Raw genomic sequence first — 19,820 nt, forward strand, 5'->3', positions numbered from 1 at the left:
ATTTAAAAAATATTATTTTTTAGTTAAAATGTATTACATATCTCACGTGAGACAGTCTCATACAAGACTTACTTTAAGTAAAATGGGTCAAATGAATATTAATTATAAGTAATATATTGGACAAATATATCACACATTCATAAATGGAGGTGGTGGTCGAGGGGTCGGTTGATGAGCCTATGACATTAAGGTCATGTCTACATCTCCTTACGCTTTAATTAGCTAATAAAGTTAGAATTTAGTAATAGCATCTACATTAATTAATTAAATAGGCAATTCAATTTATCTAATCACAAAGTTGAAATAGCAAATTAAATTTCAAATGAACATGAAGCTTGATTGCTTAATGTCGATATCATCATATTAAGATCAAATACTTATTAATACGTATAAAACTATTATACTAGTAGTGAATATACAACTTTAATTTATTTTTTTATATTTGCATAACAATGTTGACTCGATCCCCGGTTATTCTTTCCAACTTTTACCTCTATGACCAGTTGAGCTGTCCATGCATGCGGGCAACAATCAACATTATGTTTCGATGACAGGATGCTAAGTTTAGAGGGACGCTTATTAATACGTCAAAACTATTGCTAGTAGTCAATATACAACTTTATTTCCTTATATTTGCATAACAATCAACATTATATTTCGATGACAGGATGCTGAGCTTAGAGGGACACTTATTAATACGTCAAAAGCTATTGCTAATGGTTAATATACAACTTTATTTTCTTATATTTGCATAGCAATCAACATTATATTTCAATGACATAATACTGAGCTCAATCTCTAAGCCTTAGCCCAACACATTCCCTACCTAACATAAGTATAGACTACAACTTCAACCAACCATATTAATTCCTAAATATAATAAAATTTAGAAAAAAAAAATTGAAATGGCCCCTACCCCTAATTTTGCTAGTGGGATGCATGTATATCAACATTACTTGATATGCATATAGACTAAATTGAAGGGGGAATTGGATTAATATACCATCAATCAAATATAGAAGTCAAAACCAATCTCATTTCAATTTTCGATAACTAGATAGACGATTTTTTTTTGTTCAAATCGACACTTTACACGCGTACCAGCTATGAAAAGAAAATAAAATAAAGAAAAGAAAAAAGAATATAACCCATAGTACATCACTCTTTTGCCTCCTTGTTTTGCTCTTCTTTTGTCCCCTTTCCTCTAGACTAGCCCCCCTTTGGCTTTCCTCCATTTGTGAAAATCAAGATCACATTGCCTACCTCAATGGAGCAAATCATCCTTCAATCACGGCCGTACGTCGTCGTCAAACCCTTCCAACTAAGTCAACTTTTTATCTCCATGGGTTTGGGAGAAATTACATGCATATATATAATTAATTATACTAATTTTAATTATTTCTTTTTAGGTCCTCCCAAATCCACATGCTAGCTTGTTAGTAGTATATCACAATGCAGCTATTGATACATGACCCATCTCCAGCACAATCAAAATCTTTCCCATTTTGCCCTCACGTCCCGTCGTGTTCGGGTATCTATACTCCAAGAATAATGTAGTACACTAACGTGATTGGCAATGCGATCAGCATTCCGAAAATAACTCTGAAATTTCGTAAAATATATGAATCATCGTCAGTGATAATTAAAATAAGTCCCAATCAAGTGAAAAAGGGAATGAATTATATGATTTAAATTAAATAATTGTTGAAAAATTAATTGATTTGACATTATATTTCACTTACGCAGTACTGAGAATAGCTGGATGGACATTGTACTCTTTAGCAAACACAAATGGGACAATCCCTTGTGGCAATGCTGCCTGGTAGATGAGAAGATGTTTAGTCAAATATTAAATGGTTTGCTGAAAATAATACAATAAATAATATGGGAATTTCATTAATAATTCATGATATTTAAGCATAATCTTAGTTTGAAAAAAAAAATACATTTATACTCAAAGATACATGCTCTAGGTAAAGTTCGCCTTGTAACTCTAATTGGCAAATGAGCACAAAGAGGTAAATCAGGCCAGCTTAGGTTGTTCATAGCTATCTGATTTAAACAAAGAAAATTAATAGGTTGCTCCCACTATGAAGCAGTGTTGCAAAAATCCCGCGTAGGCCCTGGCCGGCCGCCTAGCGTATCACCATAATCGATGGTTTGACTAAGTGCCGCCTAGGTTTCCTAAGCAATATCAACTAGGCCGCCTGTGCACTGACTAGGTCTCCTAGTAGGCCGATTAGCTATTGTTCCTTTCTTTTTAAATGGGTTATTTCACTCAAAACGACATTGTTTTAAGTGAAATACCCCTAAATTGTTCAAACTCTAGATGTTTTTTAGATTATTATTTAATATTTTAGTCTTAACTATTAAATATAATTATAAAGTCTTATAAATTTTAAAAAAAATTAAACAAATTTTTTAAAAAATAAAAAATACACAGGATGCTTAGGCCCCTTAATCGGCCTAACTAGGCGCCCCCAGCGCCAGAATCTAGCGATTTTTTCAACCATACTATGAAGCTAACCTGAAATCTTGCCGTTACTAACCTAAAAACCCAACCAACTTAATTGGAGGTTTTAGGCAAAAAAAAAAAAAAAAAAAAAAAAAAAAAAGTAAGTGAAGAGATGGGTTGTACCTGCACAATGGCAACATGGAGGAGGGTACCACGAAGACCAACAGCAATGGAAGCAGCGGCCATAACTGCTGGGCCCGTCAGGAACCTAACCGCCATGGCAAAGGACGCCACCGTGTTCCCACATGAAATTATCTTCGGTTGAAGAGCCATAAACAGACCTGTCATCAAACCCAACCATATAAACATCCTGATTAGACACCCATCATAATAATTTCTCCAATCACATGTACTTTACTTTACTTTCCTCGGACACTTGAAACCTTGAATATTTGTAAAACTCTTCTCATATGTTGTTTTATTATTAGTTAATCCGGAATCCAGATACACTAGTCCGCATAAACTTAACTGACTGATTCAGTTGACCGTATTTTAAAAAATGATCAAGATTCAAATTTCGACGACGACATTGTAGAAATTATATCCAAAGTGGACAGATGCCTTGAATTTTGAATTTACTGTTTCAATATCAATTATGAATTGTGATTAATTGGACCGACAAGGAACCAGGAATATTCATGAATGTGTGGCAATAGTAAAGAGGGGGAGATTGACCACTTACCTAAGCTAAACATAGCCATTCCAAGTCCAGCATCTGATAGGATGGAGATTGACTTCTCTATGATTTTGGGCATATGCACGTTCCACCTGCAAATATAGACACACATAAATATACCTAACACCTCATTATTCCACCCAGGTTTGGTTGTTTGTTTGAAGTCAATAACCAAAAACAACTCATACGAATATTGTAAAAAATAACTTACCTAAATGAAACGAGGGACCATATGAGACCAATGAGGCTGGAATAGGTGTTTGGGTTTCGGATAAGCTTGCGCCAAACCATGATCAAGATCAGCCGGGTCATGACGCTGGCCGGCGGCATTTGTTTTCCGGCGCCGGCGTCATTGTTCCCGGCGGCCTTCGGGTGTAGCTCCGCCGTGGAGCTGGACCCCAGTTTCGACAGCCCTGTGGGCCCCTCCTTATCTCTATCTTCTTCCCCTTCTTTCCCGCCGCCGCCGGCGAAGCTGAAGTCCTCCAACTCCCCTGGTTGCGGAATTGCTGATTCAATTATTAAAGAAAAAAAATAAAGAAAAATATAATTTAAATTATAATATAAATTTAAAAATGTAGGATTTTGTGGATAAAATAATAATGATTAAAAAAAATTACTTTTGGTTTCCCCGTTTTGAGGATGATCGGAAACCAACATCCTGATTTCCTTGGCGCCGTCCGATCGGCCGGATTGCTCGTTGAACACGTGGAGGCCGCCGGCTTCCGACACCGGAGACGCGCTGGAGCTCCAGACGAACATGTGGAGTTCTTTCGCGTCGTGGTTGGGCTTGGCGGCCTGTTGCGGCTGCTGCGGCGGCGGCGGCGGCTGAGACTGCTGCGGCTGCTTCTGGGTTTTCGGGACGGCGGCGGCGATTTCCGGGTTCGGAGCCGGGTACGAAGCGGGAGCGGGTTGAGAAGGGTAAAACCCGAATCTGGGAGAGTTCATCAGACCTCCCGGAGCACAATTCTCCTCGAAATTCGACGGCCGGGGAGTCGGGCCGCGGGAGGATTGAACGGAATACATGTCCGCCGGGCCGAAATTGGACAACCGGCCGGGGAACCCCATCATGGAGTAGAAATCCGAGTGGTTAAAGTTGGAGCCTCTCGGCGTCGGGTTCCGGGAACTACTAAGGCTATAAATCTCGGCGCCGGTGAGATTCGACGGCCGGGGAGTCATGGCAAACGACCGCCGCGACGCGTTGGATTTCCTCACCGTCACGTGGAGCTTCCCGTCATTCCCGATCTCCGCGTCGGTCTCCAGAAAATCCTGGCCGTCCAACGAAACGACGTCGGATTCCACCTTAAACGACACAATCGACGCCGCCGTCTCCGGGAACTGTTCCATAATCAGCATCTTGGCGCCGCGATACTCGAACAGAAAAAGCAGCAGAGTATACCAAATAATGCACTGAAGTACAACCACCTGAACCATCAGGCTGCCGGAATATTCCCCGTACATGGCAATCAGCAACGGAATCCCCATCACCAGAGTGTTCGGCAACGTCGAGAGGGAAAAGATGGTAATACTCCATTCCAGGCTGCCATTTTTGCTCAAATTCGCCCAGAAACAGAGCACCACGAGCATGATGATCTTCTGGAGGGTATCGGCGGCGATGAACCGGAGATTCATCTCGTACGGATTGTTACTGGAGATAAAGTGGAAGGACAGTAAAGGGACGGCGAAAATGGCGACGAAGCGGTTGATCCCGGAGCACTGGTCGGGGGTGAAGATCTTCCACCACCGCACGGAGCCGTAGGCCAATATCATTGCCACGTAAAGCGGGACCACCGCCGTTAAGACCACGTAAAGATCATGCCAAGTAATCATTTTTCTTGGTTTTCCGGCGAGGAAAGCTAGAATGGGAGAAAAAGAAGAAGAAGAAAGTATTTATGAAGTGTAAAGAGCTAGTGAGACTTGAAATTGGAGTGGGATTGGGGAAGAGAGAGAGAGAGAGAGTGAAGAAAGAGAGATTAGTTCAGAGTGTAAATGCAGAAGACATATTTATAGGTGGGGAAGACGAAGTCATGAGGTGGTGATGATATGAACTCAAATACTTGGACTTGAAAGAATTTGGGGACCATAATATAATATATTATGTCTATATTTTTAATTTTATTTATATGGTTTAACTTTAATTCACTCTAGGGTAAGAAACTCCATGATTAAATATGCAATACAATAATCTAGTGTCCATTCAGAAATCTTATGCGACGACTCGCCAAAGAGGGTATTGGTAAGGTAAGAATCAAACTCGTTACATTTTAGTACGAGAATCATGTTTCAGACACTCTTCAATCGTATTTGAGATTCTGTTTGGATTATTCTTGTTTAGCTTACAAACTTGTTCTTGTTTTCATCTATATCGTCGACTTAGTTTATTGATAGTCTTGAGATTATATTTACAAAGAAAACGCTAAGCGTTTTTACAATTGTCACTGACAAATAGTTACTCCTTTTGTTACTTCATAAACGCGCAATAACTACTCAATTCACTGTTTTTAGTAGTGTATATTCATTTCAGAAGAAAGTTCTCCACTTCCATTTTTTGAGGGTCAATATAAAATAGTTTTGATTGATAAATATTTAACATTTCAAAACATATTTTAAAAAAATATTTTGGATTGTGATTCTTGAAATAAATATTATTTAATATAAAAAATTTTAAATATCTAATTTATATTTTTATAAATTAAACTCATGCATATGAAAATTTGAGTCAACATTTAATCATGCATATATACACACACGGAAATATAAGTCATATTCATATAATTGTGTACTATGTTCAACTACGTGTTGTGGTTATCGTGTTTATTGGCTACCCTCATATAATGTTAAATCACTATGGCACCTTATTCACATAACACTCAAACTTTTAATACATTATTGATATTGTATAGTCTTGTACATTATGTAGGAAAAACTATCAAAAATAACGAGATAATTTACGCAAAAATAATTTCCACAAATTCAAGTCTGATTTCACAAAACAATCTAAGGCGGGAGACTCTAGATCTTTCCTTAAAATCGACTCACTTCCTTCCAAGGCGCTAAGAACATTGAACAGTCGATTTCCTAAGATATAATTGATTATAACGTTATATTCACTTTAAGGGTGAGGGTACAAGACTAGTCATTTTAGTCCTTAGTTGTCCATTTTTGTAAATATAGTCTCTAATTAATTATGTCATAAAGTAGGGTTTTTAGGTCTTTGCTCCATCTTCTTTCTTCTACCTTAATAATGTGTTCCATAACATCTCCTATCTATCTCTAGGTTAATGTATACAAACTCATTCTCAACATAAACCTTTTTATATTTATGTGTTAAGAACTCGTTCCCCACCTATTTTACTAGCCGTTTTAAGAGCTAGTTAAAATGTAACCTACTAAGGTGTTCGCACAGGCTTAGCTCACTGCTAGTTCAGTAGGCAGTATTGGGAAGAAGAGACTAATGTTCGAACTTCAGAAGAAGAGACCAATGTTCGAACTTCAGCAGCGATAGTGTGGGAACTATACTCAAAGTAGGCAGATCCCTTGTGCGCACCGGGTCATGTCTGCTGAGCCATTGAGTCACCGTGATTTACATCCTCTCAAATGTTCTGTTGGACAGGTGAATCAACCTTTTGGGAGACGATTAACCATCCGTATAAATTAAAATATAAAACATTATTCAAATTATGGCTCCACCTAAAACTATGGTGGGGCTATGAAATATGAATTAACCAAGTGCTCCATAGTATGGTTTGGTTTGGTTTGGTTAAAGAGAAATGGGCTTACAAGTGCACGTGGGTAGTATTGGGTGGCATGGGTTGTCCGGAGATGTGGACACTTTTCCTCTTTGGTGTTTTCCCTTTGCCTTTTAATACTTAGAAGGAAGTGGTTAAATTTGGGGCCTTTGGCTTTTTCACAATCTAGCATATTTCATATAATTTCTACTTTCCATTCTATCTTTTTGACAATTTGATACCTTTAACCAAGATTATACTTACAATTATATATATATATATATATATATATGTGTGTGTGTGTGTGTGTGTGTGTGTGTGTGTACAATGCAATCCATGAGGAATTGTATGGTTCCAATAATAGCAACTAACACACTTTTGTTCTTGGAATAAAACAAGTGAGAGCAAGATTGACATGAAAAATTTTCTTCTAAAATATATTAAGAATGAAATTACTTAGTAACATTATACTATCTTTGCTCTTGGTTTTGCAGAGTTATGACTGTGTTGTCATGCGTGTTTCATTAAAATTGGTAAAGAATGTTGGAAAGTGTGTATATTTAGAATGGAAAATTAACATACCAACCACCTGAGACTGGTCAAGAGGAAAGAGTTTATTAAAGATTTTAGGTCCGCACCTTTCTAAATGGGGTAAGTTTTGTGTGAGATTGTAATATTTTTCCAGTTAAAATTTAATACTTTTCTATGGACTCATAAAAAGTATTACATTTTAACTAAAATTTATAACAGTCTCATGGTAAGATGGTCTCACTTTAGACTTATTCTTCTAATGAAGTAGTAGGCACTAAGTAAGTAGAGAGTATTCCCTTTTAAGTTTAGGTCAATAGTAACTTGTGTTTAGATAGTTGAACATTAATGTGACTATATAATATTTAAAATTTTTATACAAGACTTCTAAAAAATATGAAGAAAAAAAAATGTGTGAGAAATTATATCATTGGCACTATTGATTCTTTGTGAGCTCCAAAAATGCTATTCATTGAATTGAAATTGAGAGTAATAAAAAATATATATATAATCTCAATATGATAAGTAACCATGCCACCATGGTAATGCATAACTGAAAAATTTAGAATTTTCAACATCTCAAAAGTGGTGAAAGACTTAGAGTTTATAGTTAAAAATGATGTTTTTATCACTTTAAAGATTCAATAAAATATCCACTTTTATATGATAAAAGTATAGATAGATATTCATTTTCTTTTACAAGATGGACTCATTGAAAAGATCCTTTATCTGATATTGGAACACAATTACAATAAGCTAGAAGACAACTTGAATTTGGATACTTGCAATTATTAATAAATTTTTATTGAGAAGATTTTATAACCTAAACTAAATATGCTAATTAAGAATATATAGGTTACAGTAACTATGAAGTTCATGTACTATAGTATTTTGTTCAATTTAGTCTTTGTACTTTTATTTTGTTTAATTTAATCCCTTTACTTTAAAAAGTGGTGAAACTAAAGACAATTGTCCAAATCTCATTAGGAACATGGTTGTAATTATTTATTTTTGGACATATTAATTTAATATATTAGTGGTAAAAATAATTAATTTTAGATATTTATAAAGTAATATTGAATAGGAATATAAATATCGTTAGCGTCACGTAAACTAAGTTAACGGTAATATTAACATGGTTAACTATTGTCCTTAATTGCACCACTTTTTGAAGTACATAGACCAAATTGAAAAAATAAATGTATAAGAACTAATTAAATTGAACAAAATTCTATAGTATAGGGATCTCATAAATACTTTGACTGAATATATAAAGAGGTTATGAGAGTTATATATACCCTATATTTTTTTTAATCTCTTTTTTTCTCATCTAAAATGATTGTATATATATCATGCTTTAAATATTGTGCATTGTAATTTTTTAGACAAAATACACATCTCTTTTATAATTTCCATTAAAAGTTTTGTTATTTGCATATTTACCTTAATATTTTTAAAAGTATTTTTGTACCCATTAAAAAAAATAGTTCTTATTTCATTTCATTATATTTGTAAAATATAATATATTTTAAATATTTTTGATGAACTAAATTGATGAAAGTTTTATTAATTTTCCTTAATTCTTTTTAAAGTTCAATTGTAGGAATTATATATTATTGGGGTTCTTTTTGGTTAACCGATCAAATTTCACGTGCAACACTTGATGAATATTGGCCTGTCCGTGACCAATTTGTTTGGACCACAAAAGCTACTTACACATGAATACATGATAGTATATATACTTTGTTTAATTATTCAATTTTATTGAAACAATGAGATGCCATAACTTCATCATATCAACAACTTATAATTTAAATAAGATTATTATTTCAATTCTTTTAAGTAAGATTCACACTCAACTTGCAAATGGGGCACTAACTTTTCCAAATAGGATTCGGTAATAGTTTAATTTTCTATTATTAGTAAAAACTCAATATAGTACATTATTAGATAGCTAATGATTACAATAACAGTGCTTATCGAATAATTTTTTTTTAAAAAAATCACTAAAAAACATGTCCAATGTTAAAGGTTTTTATAATTTTTTGTATAACTCAAACTAATACCAAAAAAAATAAATAAATAAAAAAATAAATGAAAGGGGATGAATTATAGTGGTTGCTAAGTTGGAGACCACTCCAATTGCTCAGTGAGCATGCGCCTCACGCTCTGGCGAGGTAATTACGTGTAATATAATTGCAATTTTAAAAAAAATCAAAACACACCATAAAACCCCTCAAAAACCACCAATGAGTAGTATTCACACTCATACACATACAATGTATCAAGTAAATTAAAATTCAGAACTAAATCGCCCCAAGGCCCCCAAACCCTGGCCCAGTGACTACTCATTGGCCTCTCAGGTGAGGATCAGTGTTTGGTGTCCCGCCATCACATTGGGTGTAACCACCACAATGCAGCTGTTAGGGCTTGATAATCATGTGTTTTTGCTCACAATCTAACTACCAACTGAATTGTCCGTGCTGTTTTTTAGTTATTAAAATACACTATTAATACACATTTGACTACACCATCTTTGAGTATTTCTTAGAATCTAGTTTTGACCCACAATAGGAAAAGTTGATTTCATTTAGCCCCCACCAAAGAAAAAGGAAGAACTTAAGTTGAGGAGAGCAAGCTAGACGGCGGTGGATAGTATGTTAAGGCCTAACTTTTGTCAATGGAAAATATTCAAATCCCAGAAAGTGTAGTTTCATAAAACGTTTAAATTACAGCTGTGCATGAATAGTACAATTATTCCTTGATAATTGTCGCAGAAAAGAAACATTATGATGAATCTATCAACATCATTAAATTAGGCTCCAAATTTACCTGAATAATTCAAGAATAAAAGGTGGTCAATAAATTAGGAATTTGAATTATTAATTATTTAACTAAGGCTATAGAAGTATATGATAACATGTTATATATAACCAGGGGCGGATCCACAATGGGGGCAGTGGGGGTAGCTGTCCCCCTCCCCCACTCCCATCTCCTATATATATTGTATGTATAGGTCCCTTGTATATATAGAAAAACGTGTATAAATACTAGATGTACAAAAGCTGAACCAAAGGATGAGTTAGCTTAGATGGTTAGGTTTATGTTAGTGTGTGAAGTGTTTAGGGTTTGAATCTTGACAGCATTGATGAACTAAATTTTATTTTTTTGACCTTTTTAAATATTAATAGTGAGATTATAATTGTGATTTATGAGATTAATTTGTAAATTCTAATTGGATTCTTTATATGTAACATTTGAACTATGTTTTTGTTTTGAATATTTTTTATTGCGTCTTAATGTATTTTTATTTTTTTAATCAATAGTCAACAATATTTATGGTTCGGTCACTAGATGTTTCATTTTATTTTTCTTTTGACCCCACCGAAAAAAATTTCTGGATCCGCCCCTGGTTATAACCATAACTTCCTTATGGTTTCTATCTTTTTCATAATCTTCTTGAGGGCATAGCTACTAAGCTTTTTGCATATTTATTTTGAGAATGATTTTCTAAATTTTTACAGTCGGTGGTTTTTGTTTCTATCTTTCAGCTCGTATGAAAAAAAAAATCACTTTTTTTTTTGTCAAGGTCGTAATCAATCATTCAATCCTAGTCTAATTTTCTTCGAATTTAGTGGGAGATATACATGACTCACCCTATGTTAAGCCGGGCTAGAATGATATGCAGTTATTATTAGTTCTATTTATATTCCATTAGACTAGTTATGTTTGAATAGTGATTATAATTCGCTGCTATTTACTCTCTTGTATGTACTATATATAGATGATAGTTTACATCAATAAAGGTACAGCTAATTTCCTCACACTCTAGTAATAACAAGGCGGGTCAGGCCAAGCCTTGCTAGTTTAGTGCATAATCAAACTGTCAGGATTTGATCTTACGTCATTGTTCACAATTTACTACCCAAAAACAAATAGAGTTATCCATGCGGGTAAACTCTTAGCGGAGAGTTAAAATGTAATTTGGAATCTTTCTTGGAGTCTCGCTGACACACAAAATAATGATAATAATAATGATAATAATAATAATAATAATAATAATAATAATAATAATAATAATCAACTTGACTATGCAATAATTTATTCTAATTTTTGTCCTCTGGTCGAAGGACACCCTACAAGACCATCCATGAAGTGATAATTAATTAATTTAATTTGTTGTAATTTGAAACAAGTTTTCCCTTAAATCTAGTTAATAATTTATTGATTTCGTGGCATAATAACCATAATTAAGGATGATTTGACTCGTGAAGTATCAGTTTGGTTGAAAACAATCCAAAAAGCAACAACCACATTTGAAGGTGTTTTTGTGCAAAATCATTTGCATAATACAAATGCATGGGATTATTTAGTTACAAAAAGTTAATCAAGAAATTAGCCACCGGTCTATTCTTCTACCTAAAGTATCATATCATATGACCTTATATATTTATCTTATACTAAATTATTATTATTATTATTATTATTATTATTATTATTATTATTATCATTGTAATAAATTATATATGACACCTTTCCTCACAATCTCTCTCTAGGTTCAAGATCAAGAATCTCACGGGTCAAAATATGATTAATTTAGAATTATTAAACATTAGGTCATTATAAGATTCGTTGTTAGGTTAATTGTATGGATTAATTAACTAATTAAGCTAATTAAAGAAATTTAAAAACAACGACATGCACACTTATAATAAGTGGAAAATTTTTTAGGTGGACCAGCTTCAATATTTCATTACTTATGAAGGAGTAAATTATTAACTATGATGTACAAAAACTCTCTTTTGAGAGTGTTGACATGTTTTTCGTGTTTTAGACATTTTTTATCTATAAATCCCATAAAACATTTTTGGGTTATTTTTGTAATTAAAAATAAATAAAATGGGCTTCCTAAAAGAACTAGTAAACAACTGATAATATTTAAGTTTGGAAGAATATTTACAAATAGACTTATATTCTTTGTTTTTTATTTGCATTTTTTTTTCTAATTTTCTTGCATTTTGTGTCCCACATTTCACTATATTTCATGTTTACATTTTTCATGTTGGTTTGCTGCTTGGAGAGTCGAGTCCAACATCTCACCATCAGATCGGGACGCTGACTTCTACACAAATATAAGAAAATATAAAGTTGCGTCTTTCGCTATTACATGTTTAGTCTCCTTTTATTTACGTGTCTGTCACCGAAATGAAAAAAAAATGAAAGTATTTTGGACACATTAAATTATTGAAAAGAAAGATTCAATTTTTTTTTAAAAGTATTTTCTTCTTTTACGTTTTAATTTTTTGAAATTTCTGTCCACTAAGTGGACCGGAATTTAAAAGAAAAAAAAAAAGGAATAAAAAATCCAGAATTCTTTTTAAAAAATGTTCTGAAAATGTGGAAGCTGCTCCCAGAACGGAAATATGGCCAGATTTTCATAACGAAAATCTTAATATTAAAAAAGAAAAAAAAAAGACATTAAATCCATGTCACACTACTTAATAGTTGAATAATAATATTAAGGTAACTTTTATCTTCCAATGCATGAATAATATGGTACTAGTTGCAACAATACACATATATAAGAGGATTCAATGGAGAACAAGCCAAGTTCTTCCTGTAAAAGATACAATGTCAATTTTATAATTATTATAAACTTTGTCTATATTTGGTCTTCATTTAAAAGATCCGTTTAGAATGTGTCAATTATGAAGGCAGAAGTGTAAAATCTAACATCTTGCACATTTACACTATTATCAATTTGTGTATAAATTTATTACAACAATATTTAAATGTCTAGAGTACATTATAGTCATGGAATGTAGGATACTAGGATCATTACAATTAAAAAAAAATTAAAAAAAAAAAAGCTTTTGAAGGGCATGCATTTACCCTTATACAGAAACAATAAGAAGAAAGAGTCTTCGGGCTTAGCGTAATTGGTTCATCACCTAACTTAAAGATCATGATTGGAGGTGGCGGTGTGGAGGTTCGAATCTCACTGCGCGATTCATGATTTACCTCTGCAGTGGCTTTAGGGGTGAGATTCTATGAGTTTAAGATTAGTCCGACAAAGTTGGGATCACTTAAGTATAAAAAAAAAAATGAAGAAGAAAGATGTAAAACGTTAAATTTTACACATTATTTATCCTCATAATTAATGCCTCTTAAACGGATTTCTTAATAGAGGATCAAATTTGAAACAAATTAATAATTTGGCAACCAATTATGATTAAATTGAAAGTTAGTAATACAAATTAAAAAAAAAAAAAACATCAATAATTAAGGGGCTACTTAAATCTGAAATAACTCTCTTGAGATTATAACTCAAAACATCATAATTTAAATTCTAATTTTAAATGTTGCTAATTACTTCCAAATCTCATATAAATAGTGGTGTTGGGTAGGATATTTTTGCACAAACAAATGAAAAAAAAAAACAAATCTCTTTTCTCTCCCATATTAGTACCTAAACTCTCTAAATTATGCCTTCACTCTTCCTAAATTAAAGACTGTTTTACATTTGATCTAGTTCACTGTATAGTATATTTAAGTGGTCGAATATACTGTTGTAATTCATTGTATTCTAGGACACTGGTGTTTCAACGCCCTAGCATCTTGTATGAAAGTAAATTAATTTTAAGAAAAATGTGAGTAATAATACCTTTAATTAACTAATTACTTTTTGAAGAATTTTTAATTTCAATTTTTTTTTTTGTGAAAAATTATATTCTTACAGCTCAGCCTAAGAATGAGCAGAGAGTGACTATACACCTCTCTCTATGATATATTTGTACAATGTATATAACTATATATTATGACTAAATTCATCACTTCACTAGATATAAATTTCACTAAATATCTAAATTCATTATTGCAATCTACATATCCATATGAGAATATCTAAACCCAACGGGGTAGTTCAAGTGGTAAATAAGCTCTCTTTGTGGGAGAATTCTGGGATAACTCGGGTTTGATTTTCACAAGTGACGATTTTTCTTGGGCCAGCTCTCGTGCCTTCCCCTTTCCGATAGAGAAAGATCTGGATCACCTCATGGTGTACACCAAAAAAAAAAAAAAAAAAAAAAAAAAAAAAAAAAAAAAAAAAAAAAAAACCATGTACTATTAATTTGCCCACAAAAAGGCTCCCACATCTCAGCTCAACCGAAAGGTGGAGAGGTAAATCAAGACAATTCAGTGGCCTCTTAGGTGAAAAAATCATTTGCCCACAAAAAGGCGAAATCTCTCGCCCTACCTAATAGTCTCACATCTCAGCTCAATCGAAGAGATAAATCAAAATGATTCAGTGGCCTCTTAGGTGGAAAAACCCGTACCTTATTTCCCATCACTCTATTGGAGCTTTGGAAGTACAATGTATTGTGCCGGATTGACAACCTCAATGTATGTTCATATCAATTTACATTCATGATTGTGTCACCTAAGCTAACAGTATTTGCCAATCTTTTATATTCTTTTAGATTAGATTAGAAATAGGTGATGATCTATGTCCAATGTGATTTCTGAGAAAAAGAAATAGTAATAATGGATATGAGTGCTATGATTTTCTAGCATAGGTTAAAATTAATTATTATTATTATTATTAATATTCCAACAATAAGGTGGATATATCAATTATTAACTTTACAATCATAATAAGTTCCACTAGCCTCCATCTTTTAATTTACTTGCATACTTTCTCCTTAATTTCACTTTTTTACTCCTTTTTGAAGAGGATAAGGCCTCCTTGATGTGATCTTAACAACCCACTTCATCTATGCAGTAAAGTGTGGTAAAGCAGACATAATGAATAATGCAATTTATGAAATATTATCATAATACTAGTATACCAGGACTATGTGGTCTAATGGTACCCGGGTTGGACTTCCATTTGGAAGGTTATGAGTTCAAGCCTCAGTGGAGGCGGGTGTTATTGGTTCTTTGTGTTTCAGTAGGTTGAGAAGATACTAGCCAGCAACATTCAAAAAAAAAAATCATAATACTAGTATTTTATATGCGCAATGCGTAAAAATATATGCCTAATATTAATACTCAATGTTAAAATTTTAGTCATATTAAAATATTTTTTTAAATAATTCTGTGTGTGTGTATTCATAGTTGTAGAATTCATATTAATATTATTGAATTAAGAATTTTAGAAATGATAAATTACTAAATATAATTATGGTAAGATTTAATTAAAATCTAAATGAAAGAATGTAAGAAAAATATGGGAAAATTGTAAAAAATGCCCCTCTATAATATGTCAATTATCAATGTCACCCCTGAATTATGAGTGGTGTAAATGTTGCCCCTCAATTATCAAAACGGTGCACATATAGCCCCTCTCGTAACGAAAATGTGGTTCCCTGTTAGTGTAGAACACCATTTAGTCGGAGTAAATATGTAATTTAGTTGTTTTTTCTCTCCCTCGATTCGAAGTACCAGCGATGGGGAACCACAAGTCCGTTACGGGAGGGGCTATATGTGCACCATTTTAATAATTGAGGGGCAACATTTACACCACTCATAATTCAGGGGTGACATTGATAATTGACATATTATAGAGGGGCATTTTTTACAATTTTCCCGAAAAATATTATGTATGCATGTGCATGTTAATAATAATGTGAAAATATAACATGAGTTATAATGGTAAGGATATTTTTGTCTAAAAAATTGTGTAGTACAACTTTTATAGTATAATGTACAAAAAAATTAACAGAAAAAATGAACATAAACCAAGGATATAACCTAGATTGAGACTTATTATGTTTTAATTTAAAATTAATACTTATATTATTAGTAAACAAAAAAAAAAATCAAACTTTTGAAGTTAGTGATAATTATAATTAAAATTTTTAGAGTTGGTAATTTAGTACAGAATATGAAAGCTTGGCTACAATTCTAACAACATATTTTAAACCTTGTTAGAAAAATTTATATTAAAAAAAAAAAAAAAAAAAAAAAAACAAACAAACTTCACTTCAGTTCACTTAAATTGACATATATACATGCTTTTATAACATAAGTAGAAAACTCACAATCACTAGCCCGCTAACTATATAAGAGAGATAAGTTGCATTAAGAATTTTTGAAGACCATGTGCGACAGATTTCATCAAAAGAATATTGATAAAAATTGAATTCGTAACCTTTTAGTACGTATTCTGAGGACTTGACCATTCCTTTCTTAGCTTTAGGGGAGGTGGGCAAAATATGATGAGTAGGAGGTGTACAATGTAGTAGGGTTTTGAAGAAGTTGGTGGACTATGATGGTGAAAGGAGAAATGCTCTGGTTGAATCAAAATCTGTCCAAAACTTGATATATATATTATTGTAGACACTGAAAATTTGATAAAATTTATTTTTTGAATATTAATATATTTGAAAACATATTTTGAATAATATTGATATTATTCTAATTTATTTAATTAAATAATATTAAAAGAGTTTAAACATATACAAACTCTTCATATCTTACAAATATAAATCTCATATGCTCTTTTGGGCTGGGATGTGGGGGACTGTTAGGGTTGGGGATTCAATTTTTTGAGAAGAATAAATAGGTGCTCTTATTTCTAGAGAAATCATTTTAGAAAGTCTCAGGAAAGCTTAAAGCTTGTTCTTGAAAATAAAACCTTCTAAAATTTCCTTCCAACCATATATTTGGTCGGCAATTTGACTCTGGAAGCCCTTCAACGAAGAACAAGTCATATAAGTCTTCTTTGAAGATCAAGCCACTTGAGTTTCAGAAGCCCACCGGTAGTAGAGTATTCAAGACACCAATTGAAGAATCAGATGATCATTCAGAGATCTTATACCCGCACCACATTGAATTTTACAAGATCTCAGAATGGTCCTCATATATATATAGACTTTTACCAATAAATTAATGACAAGTTAATGAGTGGTATAACAAAATAAAAATTCCATTGTTAAAGTTGAAGGTAAAGTTAGCACCAAAATTTGACACACTTTAGTGACATATTTTTCTATGTTTGAAATTTTTGAGTCAAATCTACTAATTTAGCTATGGACTTTGGAATCCATGTCTGAAAGATATACTAAAATGAATGTGCGCTTTGAAACACATTAGTTTAAGATAGTAGATAATCGAATTGTTAATGCAATTGTAATTGTAAAATCAAAATTTCGAGTCTTTTAAAAGATGCACCACATTAAGTGTTATAGACTGAATAATTCAAGTCGAATTCATATTAGTCTCATAATAAGTAATGAAAATATCAGATGTGGTATGGAAAAAACACATACATTGCACCATAAAACCTATCCACATTATTAAGGTAAAATGTAAAATATAAGGACAAAAGCATCCTTACCAAACTGGATCAAAGAGATTAGGTATGATGCACATAAAAGATCATTAAAAAAGAATTGTCACAAAAAAAAAAAAAAAAAAAAAATTATACCATGGGCCATGGACCCAACCAAGATATACAATCGAACCCCATAATCATCTTGAATTGACAATTCTCTAAACTACATCCATTTTCTAGTACATATACATATATTATAAAGATGATGGAATAAGCTTTAAGCTTACCATCACATCTCAACTTACACTTGGAATTGATCCATTAAATAATAAAATAAAAACAATAAGAAGAATGCTCATACGGCAAATTATGTTGTGCATCCATATGCACCATGTATGGTGCATACGGATGCAAAAACGACGTCGTTTTGCATAAAAACGCGTGTGTTACTTAAAAAAAATCAGTTTCGATTCCCAGCAACAACATTATGTTGTTCATTTTTTAGTTCATTCATTTTGGATTTTTAGTTATGAAATTATGGATGTGTAGGTATGTAATTCTGGATTTATAGTTATGAAATTATGGATGTGTAATTATGCATGGTGTAGTTATGCAATTCTGGATTTTATAGTTATGAAGTTATGGATGTATGGTTATGCGGCAATTCTGGATGTATAGTTATGAAGTTATGGATGTGTAGTTATGTAATTCTGGATTTATAGTTATGAAATTATGGATGTGTAGTTATGTAATTCTGGATGTATAGTTATGAAATTATGGATGTGTAGTTATGTAATTCTGATTTTTTTTTTTTTAAGTTAGACGTCAAAACGGCGTCGTTTTTGCATCTGTATACACCATGCACGGTGCATACGGATGCACAGCATAACGATTGATGATCATACCACATGGGCCTTAAATCAATAACAAGTGCAAAAATAATGCACCATTTATACAAGTATATATTGACTGAATTTCGTTTGAAAATTTATTAGTATTTTAATTTAACAAGATAAGTTTTACTGATAATTTTAAGCGTCAGAAAATTCATTACTAATTATTTTTTATTTATTTTTTCACAAAATTTAACTGATTTCTAACATATATGTCGGAAATCTACATTTTTTTTAGTAGTGACAATTGAATAGAACAAAAGTGTACTTACTACCTTGATTCATGATAATGGTCGATGAAGGATATATGAATTTGTTTGATTGATTTCCCCCTACTTATGTCTCCCTTAATTGTTAGACACAAACTAGATATATTGTTTATATAACATAAAACCATACATGGATGACAATTGACAAGAACATGGATTAAACCCTAATCATACCATGAACTTTTTTTAAGCAAAGTCCTTATTCTAACCCCAAAAAATATCCATTGTTATACCATGGACCAGGGTTCATATTACATTGTGAACTCTAATACAAAAATTATGTACATTCAGTTAACACAATCAGTACCTAGCTACCGTTAACAATTTTTGTACATGTAAACAAATAATTTGATAATTGATGACACATAATATGATAGCTACAGGTACAAAAATTATCAACTACATGTACAGAATGTGTCAACTATAGATATAGAATCTGAGTTGATAATTGCTGACACATAATATGATAGCTCCCAGGTACAGAAACTATCAACTGCAGGTACAGAATATGTCAACTATAGGTACATAATCTGAAAGTTATTTTTGGACCAGGATCTACAATGCAAGGTAGACCTTGGTCCATAGTATAATTTGTCAAAAAAAATTGTATGGAAACAATGGTCATACTTTATCAAAATATGTGATATTGCAATGGATCGGACAGGCATGAGAATATGTGACCTAAAACTTTAGTATTTATTATGTACCCCATTTTTATTCTCAAATCTTGGAAGATCCAAAGGCATGTATGGCATTGCTCATTACAAATTAAAGGTGGTTGTCTAGCTCATAGCTGTCCTTCAAGAAGTTCTATTTTGTGCACTGCTTACTTGAATTGAAAAAACAATTGACCAAATCAAAAATGAAATCAAAGGAAATACAAAAGTGTTTTGTTTTGGTTTGGTTTGGCTTGGTTTCTTCAACTATTTATAAAAGAC

General features: G+C 32.5%; 1 protein-coding gene across 1 annotated transcript; it reads right to left on the bottom strand.

Annotated features, from left to right (window-relative positions):
* Positions 1-971: 971 nt before the first annotated feature.
* Positions 972-5,187, bottom strand: LOC109161128 (auxin efflux carrier component 3). The gene is made up of 6 exons (XM_019309479.1): positions 3,809-5,187; positions 3,403-3,697; positions 3,198-3,283; positions 2,639-2,796; positions 1,743-1,819; positions 972-1,602 (listed from the first exon to the last, which is right to left on the bottom strand). The coding sequence occupies exons 1-6, from the start codon at positions 5,016-5,018 to the stop codon at positions 1,536-1,538; spliced, it is 1,893 nt and encodes a 630-aa protein (XP_019165024.1). The 5' UTR covers positions 5,019-5,187; the 3' UTR covers positions 972-1,535.
* Positions 5,188-19,820: the final 14,633 nt, after the last annotated feature.

This window comes from Ipomoea nil, unplaced genomic scaffold (assembly GCF_001879475.1).
Source record: "Ipomoea nil cultivar Tokyo-kokei standard unplaced genomic scaffold, Asagao_1.1 scaffold2921, whole genome shotgun sequence".
Lineage (NCBI taxonomy): Eukaryota > Viridiplantae > Streptophyta > Magnoliopsida > Solanales > Convolvulaceae > Ipomoea > Ipomoea nil.